At 38.5% G+C, this 15574-nt stretch overlaps 1 protein-coding gene across 1 annotated transcript; it reads right to left on the bottom strand.

The window, feature by feature from the left end:
* Positions 1-451: 451 nt before the first annotated feature.
* slc12a3 (solute carrier family 12 member 3) lies at positions 452-15512 on the bottom strand. The gene is made up of 26 exons (XM_067588932.1): positions 15055-15512; positions 14523-14660; positions 13511-13586; positions 13268-13363; positions 12869-13008; positions 12630-12740; positions 10603-10714; positions 10254-10384; positions 10021-10105; positions 8426-8586; positions 7672-7779; positions 7334-7457; positions 6320-6421; positions 5990-6145; positions 5800-5899; positions 5405-5516; positions 5071-5208; positions 4092-4198; positions 3859-3941; positions 3564-3641; positions 3231-3329; positions 3023-3134; positions 1944-2030; positions 1593-1731; positions 1420-1487; positions 452-1341 (listed from the first exon to the last, which is right to left on the bottom strand). The coding sequence occupies exons 1-26, from the start codon at positions 15337-15339 to the stop codon at positions 1200-1202; spliced, it is 3090 nt and encodes a 1029-aa protein (XP_067445033.1). The 5' UTR covers positions 15340-15512; the 3' UTR covers positions 452-1199.
* Between the last annotated feature and the right edge of the window lie 62 nt (positions 15513-15574).

Raw genomic sequence — 15574 nt, 5'->3', positions numbered from 1 at the left:
TCTGTCGGCAAACATTCATCCAATGAAGTTGCATCAGTAATGTTACATCAGCTGTAAACTAACTTGCAAGATATCCAGCATTGAACACACTGGAAACAAAATCTAAATATTAAAATGGATAGAGTTAAGTTATGTTGCATAAGAACTGAGCTAGATTATTATTAGTGGTTAGTAGATGCAGTCAACCTGTCTCAGTAAAAATATATTACCTACATACAGGAATGATATGGGATATAGATGAAGGTGACTTTTTCAGAGTTTGATATCAAAATAATCTAAAGGAATATAAATTTTTCCTGCATAAATGTCAAAGTTCAGTCTGCTACAGGAGAACACCTGTGGTGCTGATAAGGATTCAGAGTCTCAAGGACACTTTAGCAGCACCTGTTGCTACACCACATTATCACAACTATACCCTACTGTTCAAAGCAATGCAAGAAAAAAATAAAAATAAAAAAATAAACACCCAGGTGTTTATTTGGCATTTTCTGAAAAGATTAATTATTATTCAACAACTCTAGATATAGTATACTTGAATATACAGAAACTAAATCTTTACCAACTGATACAATGTGGCACTGCTCAGAATCAGCATACAGATTAATGATTGAAAGAGGTGAAAGGGGAGGGGTGGGCTAGAGGGTGAAACTGCCTCTGCCCTTGTTGATTGGTGACCATATACAACAGCACACACACACACACACCCACCCACACACTCATACACACAGTCTCTTTATATAACATTCACTGTCCTGTCTGGCAGTTGATTTCCATTTGTTCATACAAGTCTTTCTTTATCTTATCATTTTACAGTTATAAACATCAAATAAAGTAACTCCTCAATGCCTTAATATGTGCAATAGATTTAAGGAAAAAAGAAACAAACACATTTTATGTGCACATAATTGGAGATGATGTCAAAAAATCACAAATCATTTAGACAACAAAAGTCTTCACAATCAATTATGGCCTCAATTTAAATCTGTTCCCATGAGTGATTCACTTTTGTAGCAATTCTAAAATGTGTAAATCATGACGACGTTGAATTAAAGGGCTACAGTGTAGTAATTACAGGAATCATGCATTAATTACAAAATGAGATAATCATTAATTGTCAAAAGTTACTCTTATGTCAGTTAAAAAGTTCAGGATGATGATAGTGTGGATCATTATCTGTACATCAAACTCAAGAAGACATTTCATTGGCAGTAGAAGGTGAGGACGTTTTCCTGGTTTCCTCTGACCAATAGGACTGGAGGTCTCAGATCACGTGACAAGAAGTCCAGCCACGCCAGGTAGAGAATACTGGGACACACTCCTCTCCTCCCCACTGGCATGGTGCTGTCAGGAGTCACACCAAATGAGATTTAATGAGGTGTTCATCTAATATGATCTGTACAAATCATCATCTGTACTCACATAACAATCAGTGCCGCTTCTCTGGAGTAGTCCTGCAGAATCTCGTTTAGACGGATCTGACGGAGGGACTGAATCCCACAGAGAAAGAGAGGACAGTGGAGAAAAAGTGACAATTTTGTTGATTCTTAAATTCTACATGTGTGTGATTCAGGTTGCTATGGTGTGTGTCAGACCTTGGCCTTGTTCCTCTCCAGATCCTGGTCGCTGATCCTCCAGGGCTCCTCCTGTGCTCTCGGTGGCCCAGAATCAGAATCCTGCTTAGGGTTTGTCTCCAGCCTGAAGCGACTCACCATATTCTCAAACTGAAGAACACTGGAGCACAGGGGTGACGGTTACAATTATGTTAAGCAAGTTTGGATCACTTTGTTCTTTTTTATTTGTGAGGATTGTTTTTCTACTCTATCAGGCAACATCACATCCGCAAAACCTCATCACGACCCCCTGTGGTTAAGGTTTTCACTACCAACAGCTTTGATGATATTTGGTGTTGCTTCATTCTCATAAACAAGCTTTGAAAGCCTTACTTTCCAGGCTGGGGGTTCTGGAAGATGTCAGGAAGCACTTCAACATCATGGAAACCAAGACGGAACTTCTTGATCAGTGCCAACACCCTGAGAAAACAGTATAAATCTGTAGTGAACAATAAAGATCTATTTTAACAGAATATCACACTTGTAAATCACAGCAATAGTCTTTTTTTTAACAACAGACATTTCAACTTGCAGGAAAAGCACAGGTGTAATTGATATCGTTAATGAATAATGCCATGGTGATGTTATTCATGTGGGCTCACGGATGCTGCTCTAATCAATATTTGTATATTAACAACAAATTGAAAAGACTGTGTAATGTGAAAGAGGTCACTTGTAGTGACAGACTCAAAGAGAAATACAGTATTACCAACCCTGCAGTTCCCTTCAGCTCTGCTGAACCGAATAGCATTTTTTGAGCTCATCGTTTTGGTTTTATGACCAGCAAATTTACTGTTTCGATTCACTCTCTGCTGCAGGCAGCTGTTTTATTCAACAAGGGAGGCAGAAGAAAGCTCTAAAAACTGACTGTACACTACCTGCCCAGATCCAAACAGCAGACAGACAAAGTTAGTGACTAGCTGGTGAACAGTGGGGCATTCTGCTGTAAAAGAGCCCAATACTTTGCTCAGGAGTTGGTGGAGACCAAAACAAAGCTAAAAGGAGAGTAAATATTGGACTTAGAGTCATCAGGAAGCCAGAAACATGGCTCCACGAATGCTCTGTGTCTGCTAGATGTGTAAATAAGCAACTGTCTGCTAATAATATTGCCATATCAACTGATCAAAGTGCTAATATGTCAATGTTGTGTTTACAGCTTGGTTCTGCTGCCCCGAAGTGGCCAAAAAAATCAGTTATTGAAGTTTAAATAGACTGGAGTCATCGTTAATGTTATTCGTTACACCTATTGTTTTCCAGCTGTTTCCTGCTATGCTAATCAAATTGTCTGTTGTGAAAAACATCTATAACTGGATAATTCATTGATATCCATAAGCCATTCATTTTATTCAGACACATAAATTGTACAAATATTACAGTAATTTGAATGATTGGTGAGTTATTCAAGTTCTTACTCCTCTTTCTGCTCCTCCTTCTTGTTTGTGTCTCCTCCTACAAACACTCGAACCTTACATCTGGCCCAGCGCTTCCTCCGAGTCAGTAGGTAGGGCAGCAGCAGGGTCAGACCTGGTGAAGTACACACACACACAATGATGAGGATATTTGTAATAATATTCTAAAGGGAAGAAAAGAAGGAGGTGATAGATGAATAGATGGTCAGACCTCCATCATCAGATAGCCAGTATACATCGATTGTCTTCCTTTCTTGCTTTTTCTGAAACGCTGTACTTGGCTGAGGCCCTGGTTCAATAGTTACAGCAGCTGCAAGCAATATTGTGGACACAGAAAATGTTATCTTTATAGAGTGTATATGTGTGAGCACTTTACTGACATCACATTACAAGCACTCTGGGTATTTAAGTGAAAAAACGTGTAACGTATTTGCCGTTTACATCTTTAATTTACCAAGATTCACTGGCAGCCACTTTTACTCAAAATTTAAAATAATTGCAATGATACATAAAAGAAATAAATCATGATCATGCATATACATACATGTAGTGATGGTTTGAAGGCGGGAAGGGGCAGATATAGTGTTTATGGTGTCCAGTCCTCCATCAAAGCCTGGATTGACTGAAATGAAAGCAGAGGAACTTGCTGTTTAAATGAATTTACTTGTAGTCAGTAAATATAATGATGATGGATGAATGTGGACAGCACTTCCCTCCGTGCCCCTTGTTAACTTCCAACAAGTTGACATTGACACTGTAGCAGCAGTCAGAGTTTATTGATGGTGTGAAATTAATTTACTCTCAGTGTACTCTACTCTCATTTGAATTATGGTTCTCACCATGTGATTGAGATGGATGAGAGACATCCAGTCCCTCCCTCATTCTCAGCACGCACACGCCGTACTGCAGGTCGAATGCATCACTGAAACACACATATACAAGCACATGAACACACACATACTTTGTTTCAGGCAGCTTTATTGCGAAAATATGATAATCAGTGCTTATAACAACAGTTCAAAAGTATACACCCACACTCAATATGAGGTTAATTAATTCACACTGTACTCACTGCAGTATTCCTATGTAGTTGTGTGCAGCCTCAGGTGAGTCACTGCGCCAGTCTCTCTTGAAACCCATCAGCAGAACATTAGGTCTGATACGACCTAAACCTGACCCCTGGTGGACAGTCAAACAACATGGGAACAAGTAAAGAGGAGAAGACGTCAGAGAAGATTTTTAGACATACTTATTTATAATGTGTAACTGTGTGTTTTAATGGCATTATTTATTGGTGAATGTCTACTGTATTACTTTGTGTGTATTTATTATGTTGTGTGCACACATTTTTATGAGATATGTTATTTAATTCTATTTTTAGGGTTTTTTTTTCTTTTTTTTAAATCTTTTTTAACAACCCTCACAACAGATGAATCATGCCAGGAGCTCTTTTAGCTAAGCGCTAAATGCTAACACATTTGTCAGAATGACAATGCTAACATGCTGATGTTAAGCAGGTATAATATTTACCTTATTCACCATCTTAGTTTAGCGTGTTAGCATGTTGACATTTGCTAATTAGCACCAAACACAAAGTACAGCTGAGGTTGACGGGAATGCCATTAGTTTTTACAAGTATTTGGTCATAAAGTTAAAGTAATACATTATTCATTATTAGCCTTTGCCATTTTTTACTTGATATTGGTGCTAAAAGAAATGTTATGGCATCACCAAGTTCATTAGGATACATCCTGAGAACCGTGAATATCTGTACACAATTTCAATTCCAACTAAGCTTGTAAATGTGGAGATATTTTACTTGAAAAGTGGAGAGTTTGAACCACTGGTGGCGTTATAGGAAAAAAACAGGGGATCATCAATGTCAGTAGACTGAATTCTCTGGCATTTTTGTCTGTACAAAATGTCACGGCAATCCGTCCAGTAGTTGTTGAGATATTTCACTTTGGACCAAAGTGGTAGACCTACCAGTAGATAAATGAGCAATGTCTCTGTCAAATAAACTAATAAAACAGTGCTGGTGTAATTCTGACCTGTAGCAGCATGTTAACCCCTGATCGCAGATCTGTAGCCACCACATCTCTGAAGAAAGACTTCACCTTCCTTTGGTTCAACCAGGTAATGTGACTGTCGCTGCTCGCCTTCTCCACTACTGACTGAGTGGAACCAGCCTGAAAAATACAGGATGAAATGAAAATATGTCTATTTGCCCAACAGTTGGAGCATTTCGGTTTAAAAGTACAAAGCGATCCGATGATTCCTACAATTCGTTTGTTCATGTGTTTTTACTGAATCAAAAACCAATCCTTTCAGATATAATCTCTACTGAGTGATGCATATGTGTGTGTCATGTTGAGTTGTACTCACAGTGACCACCTGGCCACACATCATGAGACTGAGACCCTTTGTGAAACAGTTGACGAAATCCACCAGAGCTGGACGACTGCTGGGAGAACCTGTGAGTACCAAACACTGTGGTCTGAAAGGAAAGCAAAGCTGCGTCAAGTTAAGCCAGATGTTGAAAATCAGTTATTTCTTGTTGTTTTTCATTCTTGATTCAGTGAATATTTAACACGTTGCATTCATGTACACATTAATACATATTCATAACTGCTGGATCATGCTCAACTAAAGGATTACAATTTGATTCTTTTTACTCTTATGCCACTTCCAAATACAAAAAAGGCCATAAAATAAACATTTCCACTCTGGTTAAGAACAAAGAAGACAAACTGCAGATTTGATCACATCCTGTCACTCACCTATAGTTCTTGACATGGTCTTCCACCTGGTTGAGACCCACACACTGGTTCAGAGCAAGGTTATATGAGCTCGCCTGCATTGATGATCCCCAGTTCACAGCTACGCACAGAGCATAGCAGAGTTAAAATGATGCAGCAGAAAAGCAGTTGGTTTTTCTGACTGTGCATGCGTGTGTGAGTATGAGTTTACCGGGCCTCTTGTAGAGTGTGTATCCCAAAAGGAAGACGACGATGCCAAAGGCAATGAGAGCTGCCCACCAGTTCAGTAGGAACATGATCACCAGACAACACACAGCACACAGCAGCGAGAGCCACTTACTGTAGAACCCAAAGGATGGACGCCAACCTGCACAAATACATTCATATACCATACACACACAAATGCCCACACACTTTGCATCAACCAGGAATTCAGCTTTCTCATAACAGAATTCTTCTGTATTTCATTGCTAAATGTTGTGTTTAATTAACAACCTTTTTCATACTTATTGTCGGAACATTTGAGACATGAGTGTCCTACCTGGTGAGTTGGTGATTGAGGCATGGAAGCAGCTGAAGTTGATCAGGCAGTAGGAGCAGAGGAAGAAGTTGGAGATGATGGGAGCGATGGTGTTCAACTCAGCTGGAGGAGAGGAAAGACAGAAGGTGACAGCAAAAAGAATGATTTAAGAAGAACATAGTTCCAATTACTTTTGTGTATCTTTTGGCTTGAGACTTGGGTAAAACTGTATCATACTACATCATTTTGAACTTCGGATGTCGATATTGGATATTTTCAATTTCTTCAACTACTAGAATTTTGAACTGCTCATTGATAGAGGATGACATGAATGGACTGTGAGAACATTAGGGACAAAAAATGAAATAAGTCCAGGAATTTATCATTCTATCCCTGACAATGTCTAATATGTTGTATTTTATAATATGTTAGAGTGTTGTCAATAAACCCAAATTTAAACCAAAAAGAAACTCCTGGATAACATAACAACCCTGTAGGTTTATGTTAGGACCATCGATTTGAAACATTCCAGCTTTTTTTCTGAGAAATCATGTTTTGTCCATCATTTTGGCATAGCAGACTGCTCTAAATAAGCCACTGTTGCAATGGAGAAGAAGACAGTCAGAAGCATTGATGAAGCTGTAGTGAATTTAAAATATACCGTTGTTGCATTTGGGAACAAAACATGGTGCCATAGTTGTTGAATTCATCCAAAATTAACTAATTAATTCTCAACAGTGTAATTATTAGCGTTCACACGTCATTAGTAGTGCATGTAACAGAATTTTAACCCAAATGTACACAGGCTTTGACTTTTTATCAGAGAACCAGATATTTTGTAATGCAGTTGTTCATGAGAGTTGCATGCCAATCCAAGCTGTAGAGGAGCTCAGGTAAAGAGTCAGAGTCAGAGTCAGGTAAAATTGTCTACAGGAAGAATGAATGGGACTTCCACATCCAGAGCCAGAGGTGCCCAAAGCAGCTCTCCCCACTTTGCAACTCAACAGGGGTCAGAGAATCCTTTCAAAACCTCACCAATGAGGATGAAGCAAACAGCGATGATGTATGCCAGTAAGTAGCCTCGCAGTGGTTCGTCATTCTTGCCGTAACCTTTGCCAAAGAAGCCAATGAGAGGATAGAGTTTGTCCTTACACAGACACTACCAAAGGAGAATGAAAGGAGAAAAAAAAATCATTGTCACAGCAAAGAAAATAGGTCAGTCACAAGATTAACTAAGATAAGAACATCTGGTGTTCACACAGGCACAGGGAGATGGACAAAGTTGCAATGAAATATGGAAATTATTTTATTTTCCATGAGACACTATAAAGGCTTAAAGCATATCTAGTGTGTGTTTCAGTGTGTGTGTGTACCTGGAACACTTTGGGGGCAGACACCAGGCAGGCCAAAGCAGAGGACAGTGTTGCACCAAATATACCGGCGGTGATAAGGGGGGCGAAGGCTGACACCATGCTCATTGACTGGAGACAGAAATGTTCTGTTTACTTATTAGTCTGATTTCTCTCACAGAGGGAGAACTGCTTGTTTGTTTGCAAGGTGACCCACTGTTAATGTAAGTGACTATTACAGAGAGTATCATTAATGCAGAGCAACACTACTGCTGACTTGCGGCTGTAACTTTTTTCTCTTGTGTCTTCTGTAGCAATGAAAGTCAAATGAAGCTCTTTGAACTAACGGCAGCATGAGGTAACTTTAGCTGTTGTGACCTCGAGTGGCAACATGAGGTAAGTGGGTTTTTCAAAGTTTAAAGGATAGCTTCTGTCTATAAAATACTCACATCCCATACTGTATGGAGATTGTACTCGTGTAAGTGATTTACTATAGTCTATGTAATGTCTATTAAAATAGACTTTAAAAAAATGGAACCAATACTTTAAGGACCGCATTACCCAGAAATCGTGGGAGAAGTTGTCCTGTGTGTAGCATAATTTTGTGATTTGATCTGATAACCATGCTGGTACATTTACGTAAAAAACAAAGCCTATTACAGCTTTTCAGAAGCTTGAGAAGTTATATAAAGAGATATAAAAATACCTAGAGATAAACACATATCACTCATTTTCATGCCGTGTGTGTGTGGGTGTGGGTGTGTGTGCTTGTGTTGACCTGATAGTAGTTACTGATGCCAAAAGTGCATGTGGCATTTTTGATACACTCAGTGAAGTCCCATCCATATTGACAAGATAAACCAACACAATCCTCGCTGGATGAGGAGGAAGACAGGGTGTTGTTTAACAGGCCGGACGCATCTCGTATTACGCAGGATCCTGGAAGGAAGCAAACAACACAAGCAAACAAGCATGCATGAACAAATATGCATATGCAAACTAGGGATTTGCAGAGAACCCAGTATTTGTATTTGTATCTATATTTGTTGAGGCAGCAAAATTATTTAGATTTGTATTTGTATTCAAATAAACGTGGAAATAGGCGTAAAAATCCTGTTTTTGTTTTTATTACACTTTTAATTTTAGGATATTAGTGTGTTAAAATAAATGTTTATGAATAAACTGTCCGGGTCTCAAACTAGAGTCTCCCAGATCATAGATGACTGTGCTGACTACTGAGCTGAAACTTAACTCGTCGCCTCATTGCAGACAGACCTCTACCTATTTATACACCCATAACACAGAGACAGCAGAGCGTGTAACATGTAGAGAAGAACTTCAAAGGCGATTATTGCACTTTTCATTTATTGCCTATTTTTTACAACCTAACTGTGGAAAGGAGAGGGGGAACAACAGGTTATGGAGAGTCCCTAAGGAGCACTTCGTGTGTGTCAGTAGTTCAGCTTTATCTCTGGGGAACACCCCCAACTCCGGGACTAATGTCCATATCAGGAAATGTGCATCATGTAGCAGGTGAATGTGACTCCCCTCATTGAGACCTGCTGATACATGTAACAGTGGAACAGAGGAGAGAGACTGAGATAGCAATGTAACTGACCTGCGTGGTGGTATTTGACTTTTTTTTCTCCCCAAAAACAAATAATTTTTAAAATATTTGTGCAAAACAAATGTTCGTAAAAAAAAAAAAAAACGAAAAAAAACCCCACTGTTCATTCTTTGCTGAATAACGTATTTAGATTTGGGCACACCCCTAATGCAAACACACAAGCTTATTCAACCTCAAGTGTAAAAGCTGAAAAGGGTTTAATACTGAACATAATTATTTCATACAGCTTGTCTGTAACCATTTTTATCCACCTGTTAATGGTAGTAATTGTGTTATTAAATTTAATTTCCAAAAAAAAATTGGGGGGGGGGGGGGGGGGGGGGGGGGATTGATGGCAGATGAGTTTCTATAATCATAATGCCTACTATATACAGTATCTGCATGTTGCTATCAAAATACTGTATCACTGCTTTAATGGCAACATATCTACAGTATATCCAAATTTCACACATTTGATGGATTTTTACTTCATATGGACACAACTTGATCACCCAAAAGCACACATTAAATCATTATAAGACATGTTTATATATTTAATCCTGAATTAATTATAAATAATAATTAATCATTTTATGCCAAAAGATTAAATGCTGTTGGTAAGAAGCCATTTATCAAGTGGGAGAATGTTCATCAAGCCAGATGTTACTGCAAAATAACCATGGACACATTGATTCAAAGGCCAGCTCACTCTATGGGTAAAACACAGTCTAAGTCCCAGTTTGGTAAGTAGTATGGCCATACAGTACCAATGGTAGCAGAGATGATGAGGTAGGAGATGGTGGTCCAAAATATAGCCATCAGTGTTCCTCTGGGGATGGCCACAGTTGGATTCTGGGAGGGAGAGGTGTAAACATGCTAGGTAAATGCATAGTAAAGTACAGGTAATTAATTTGGTTTGGTATGAAATTGCAGGAACAAAAAATACCTGACACATAAAGCAAGCAAACAGGGACGGAGAAAAAGAGAGAAACTAGTATACCTTCAGATCACCGGAGATGTTAGCGCCTGCCAGGATACCAGTGGCCGAGGGGAAGAAAATGGAGAACATGCCAAAGAAGCTGCCCTCTGGTCCCCGCCAGTTGGGCACAAAATTGGCAGCAAAGATGTCCGCTGTTGAGGGCAAAATAGCTAGTTTACTGGAGAGCTCTGAGAGGGAGAGTCTTACTTTCAACAAGCTGCTGATCATAGCAAAATGTTTTACTTCTATCATTTGTGATTAAGACTGGTGATTTTTAAATTTGTGTGAAAACTAGCACACACACACAATACCCTCAGTTTTTACTGAAACAGGAAAAAACTTGCATGGACAGAATGGATCAAACAGTCACCTTTGTAGCTAAAGAAACCCTTGGCTTGTTTCTCTGGTGAAGCAGGAATGATTGTTCCAACGATGTAACTGGCAAATGACACCATGATGACCAGGAAGAACAGAACTTGGGCCTGTGGAAGACAGAATATACAGTAAAATATCAATACAGACAGACATTTACGAGCAAGAGCGACCAACCGTTTCACCACCTACTAAGTGTACCACTGTGGTAACACAAATAAGTAAACTTGGGTTTATCATGCTATCTATGGAGAGTATGCTAGCATCCCCGCATGCTTAAGACAAAAAACATTGGAAATGTTTGAATGTCAATTTTTGTAATTCATTACCACAGTAGTATAATACACATAAGGAGAATTTTAGCTGAGGTTAATTGACTTGGAAAAATGAGTAGTTACACTTCGCATGGGTTATGGGTTGGGCTTCGAGCTGTATTTATGTGGTGGGTGGTACTAATCTATGACTTTGCATTAAGAGCTGCACTGTAAATGACACATACAGTAAAGTCTTCCTGGCTGACTTGTGTTTGTAATGCCAGTCCCTTACACTTAGGCCCAACACATTGTACTCAAACACAAGCAGGACTAATGGAAGAAGTATTCACATCCTTTATGTACAAGTAGCCATACCGCAATGTAAAAATACTTAACTACAAGTTAAAGTCCTGCATTTAACATTTTAAGTAAATGTACAGACGTCTTATCAGCAAAATGTATTCAAAGTATCAAAAGTAAAAGTTCTCATTATACAGCCGGATGATGCCTATTAGTATTATGTTATATATAAAAATAGTGAATTATTATTGATGCATTAATGTGTATGCAGAATGTTAAAGAGGTAATCCAACATTTTAGAGTTGCACTTCTAAAGTTGAAGAATTTGTGAAAGACAGATTAAAAAAACGGTGGGTCCTACACTTTCCATAATGCAACTTACTGAGCCTTTCATCAGACCCGTTCTATCTGGTAAACGCTCATGTCTTTCAAATGTTATTTCCCCAGTTTGTAACGGATGCCTTCCATTAAAATTTGTAGTCTCCATGCCAAGGCCAAGGTAACCTGATGACATCACCAGGGTTATTTTCTCAAATTTAAAAGCTCCATCCACAGGCTGAGAAGACACAATATAACTGTTGATACTGATAAAAACAATATAAATAAATAGTGCTTCACATGACATGAAACTGATGATGTGTAAATTCTGTGTGAGTGACCCTTTAATTGTGCATCTTGTCGAGATGGAGCTAATTTGAACAAATGTACATACTTTTGGGTAGTTCAATCTAAAACAATGTATCATATTTTATAAGCTGACGATACAGTTCGTATGTAAATATACATTTTTAAAGTAAGTTGCAGGCTAACTATAGTTGTCAAATAAATGTAGTAGAGTAAAAGTACAATATTTCTCTGTGAAATGTTGTAGGGTAGAAGTGTCAGTAGTATAAAATGGAAATACTATAATATACTATATAATTAAAACTGTTAAAGTACCTCAAAATTGTACTTAAAGGTGTCACTGTGTGTTTTCATGTAAGCAAACAAAAGTTATGCTAACAATCACTGTTTCTCACCAAAACACATCCTTAGGTCATTACCTATCCTTAGGTGTGTGTGGTTGTTGAGTACATTTCCTTCTTCATAAAACATTTACAAAGCCAATTGAAATATTTTCAATTGTGCATTGTTTACATTCATACAGTCTTCTTCTTCACTTTTCCTTTTTCTTTTCTTCTTTTTTGGCACATTACAGTCACCAGCTGTTGATTCATGGAATCTTAAAAACATTGCTCCATAGTGCGACTAGTGGTCAAAAATGCCACAGGGTATCTTTAAGTGCAGTACTTAATAACATTACAGTACATTAGTAAATGTGCCTTACATTCCACCACTGAGACCATGACATCAAAAAGAAAAGTCATGCTTGTGATCCTTGGTGACCATCGTAAACTGCTTTGATGGGTGATAACAAATCAAATCACCATTGATTTGTTATCGATGGTCTCATGTGTTTGGTTGAGCTAACCTTTGACTCCCATGCCATGCCAGCCATTGAGATGCCTAGCAGACATGTGACAGTGATGATGCCGATGATACGGATGTCGTTGGTTCGGTCCACCATGACAGCTCCGTGTTCCTGAGGAAGAAAGTTTTAAAAAATTTCAGGAGGGTTTAAAGACAATAACAAAGCACTTTTTCCTGTACTGTATGATTGTAAAAGTTGGTCAGCACACACATTAACACACTGCATACTACTGTACTCACATGCATGAGGTCTGAAACAGTCTCAGCAAAGCCCACAGTGTGCATGGCCACAGCAACAGCATTAGCAAAAGCAAAGATCAGACCAATTGACCCACCCAGCTCTGGACCAAGGCTACGGCTGATTAGGAAATAGGTCCCACCTGAAGAAAATGGAGGAGGGGGCAGTGAGATACAGGTATTGTGGGAAATGTGGTCAAAATGTTAGCAGTCACAGACAATATAAATGTACCAATGTCTCGTACAGTCTTGGTATTAGAACCTCTTTTGTCTAACATTTCAAACTCCATTGTGATATGACAGTATTGTGTATACTAGTACATGTCAGTCACATAAGTTTTTGACTTTTGGTGCTGCAAGGCGCAAATGCAGGTTGTTGCATGCATCACTGAGTGAACAGACCTCCTTTGACTTTGCCGTTGGTAGCAATGGCTGAGGTAGAGAGACCAGTGATCCCAGTTATACAAGAGGATAGCAGGATAATCACCCAGGTCATACCTGATAGAGAAAGACAAAGAGAGAAAGAGAGAAATAATAACAGTGAGCCTGACAGAAGCGGTGTACAATTAACCATCTAAGTAATATAAAGAATGTTGTATGGATCAAGCTTATAAAAAGTGAATTAATAGGTTTTGTTGGACATACCTATACCAGCTTGAGCAGTGATCCAAGGCAGCCTCAGGTACAAGATCACCCCCCAGATGTTTAACATGCAACGGATCTATAAAAAGACAGTAACTGACTGAATTGAACAAATTCACCTGATCTGATTAAACCCCGCTAGCATTTTTGAAAGGTAACACACCTTGAAGTTCAACACCAATATCATATTTAGCTAGTGAATACCACTGAGGTGGTCAAAAGGAGTCAAACCTCACTACACTTTATACAGTTTGAGTTCTTAGACACTCTGACTAATGTCCACTATGTCAGGTGATGTTATGCCTTCATTGAAAATAGCCATGATTGAGGTAATTCCTTGACTAAAATATCTTCTAAAAGAAGAAATTAAAATTTATAATTAAAATTTATAAATACATTTATAATGTGTGTATTTTTTCTATATGTTGATGGTTTCCCCATAAAACATGATGACACAATAAATGTTTCTTTGAAATGTTTAATTGCTGGACAAATAATAAATAAAGAAAAGAAAAGTAAATATGATGGCAAAATACAGACCATCAAAACTAAAATATAAACTGAATTTATACTTTAGTTTTGATCATCTGTAAACTGTGTGTTCTGCTTTTGTTGTTTTGTTGTTGTTTTTTTGCAATTTGTAGGTTGATTTACATATTACTACTTAATTATTACTGATTTGTTTCTTGTCATTACTATGTAATTACAGCAGTGAACATTTAAGAAAAGTAAGAAAAAGAAAAATACTGAATGTTTATCATTGTTGGCTTGTAAATAGTTTGCTATTTTTAATATACAGCATGCTGTTAATGTCTGATACAGTTAGGAATGTTTACTTTTACATTTATTAATTCGGCAGACACTTTTGTGTAAATTGTGAATACAGCAACAAAAAGTCTAGCAAATTTCCCTTCAAGTATAATTCTATTTATATTTGAGCACAGTTTACATATTGGTATTCAGTAGCTGCAACTTACAGGTTTATCACATCCCACACTGGTCTAACACTACCTACCATGACTCCCTGTACCCAGCCAAAGCGAGGAGGTTCAGGTGGTGGCTCCTTTTGCTCCTCTTTGTCATCATCGGAGCTATCTCCTCCTTCCATCTGTACACCTGTGGTTTCCTCATACAAGGGAGGCTTGGAGTCATCCTAGTCAAGTCAATTTAAGTTAGGTCAAGCTTTATATACTGTAGCTCAAAATAAGAAATCACAAATTTGCCACAATGACACCCTCTAGCCTTAGACTCTCAGTTCTAAAAAAGGCATACCCCCCCCAAAAAACCCTTTAATAGGAAAAAGGAAGAGCAAAGGAGCTATCCCTCTTCCAGGAATAGAAACATTGATATTTTCATTAGTTTTAAACTGAATCAAGGTCTAAACTTCACTTTAAAAAATTCCTTGTGAAATTAGCTCAAATGTGCCTTGTGTTTTTGCTCAGATACTGAGACAATCAACACAGTGCACACAGGAATTAAAAGTGATGCAAATCATTTACACATATACAGAGTTCGTACATTTGAATTACTTCATGAGGATTCCTCACCTCAGGGTTGGCATGCAGCTGGTACAGTGATGGCCTGAAGCGCCTCCGTCGGCCCCACACCTCTGTATTGGCGTAGAAGTCATAGTGTGGTGGGGCATCCAGAGTCTCGTAACCGGTTAGGGCATCCGATCCACGGGATGCTACGCTGCCCCTGTCCCCATAGCACTGATAAAAATCAGACTCATTAAATCCTCCAGGTGTTGCCTTCCCATTGATTACTGATTGAGGAAGTCCAGTTCTGTATGCAGCTAGATGAACACCTTTGTCGGCTACTGGTAACTCCATTCAGAATGGCAGAATGGTCTTTTCTGTATTTAAGTGGATTTAAACCTCAAAGACAGCTGCATCAGTCAGTTTTTGATGCAGTCTTTGTCCAAAATCTTTTTCTTCAACCGCTTATTTACTCCTACACAAGTCAGTCAGTCAGATGGCGTCATCCTGTAGTTTAAGGTAAATGAAGGAGGCTTTATTGTGAGGGTTGGTTTTATATTTGACCTTAACCAAGCAGGAAGAGCTCCAG

The sequence above is a fragment of the Thunnus thynnus genome, chromosome 5 (assembly GCF_963924715.1).
Source record: "Thunnus thynnus chromosome 5, fThuThy2.1, whole genome shotgun sequence".
NCBI classification, from domain to species: domain Eukaryota; kingdom Metazoa; phylum Chordata; class Actinopteri; order Scombriformes; family Scombridae; genus Thunnus; species Thunnus thynnus.
Note: the sequence above shows the minus strand (reverse complement) of the source record. Positions and strands in the feature narration are given on the sequence as shown.

What these genes read in the sequence shown, in the direction of transcription:
- slc12a3 (XM_067588932.1), bottom strand. Translation starts at nt 15,339, where the DNA reads ATGGAGTTACCAGTAGCCGACAAAGGTGTTCATCTAGCTGCATACAGA. An exon ending in GCATCAGTAACTACTATCAG is followed by an intron (nt 7,780 to 8,425) that starts GTCAACACAAGC and finishes TTCTGTCTCCAG; the next exon opens with TCAATGAGCATGGTGTCAGC. An exon ending in GACCATGTCAAGAACTATAG is followed by an intron (nt 5,517 to 5,799) that starts GTGAGTGACAGG and finishes CTTTCCTTTCAG; the next exon opens with ACCACAGTGTTTGGTACTCA.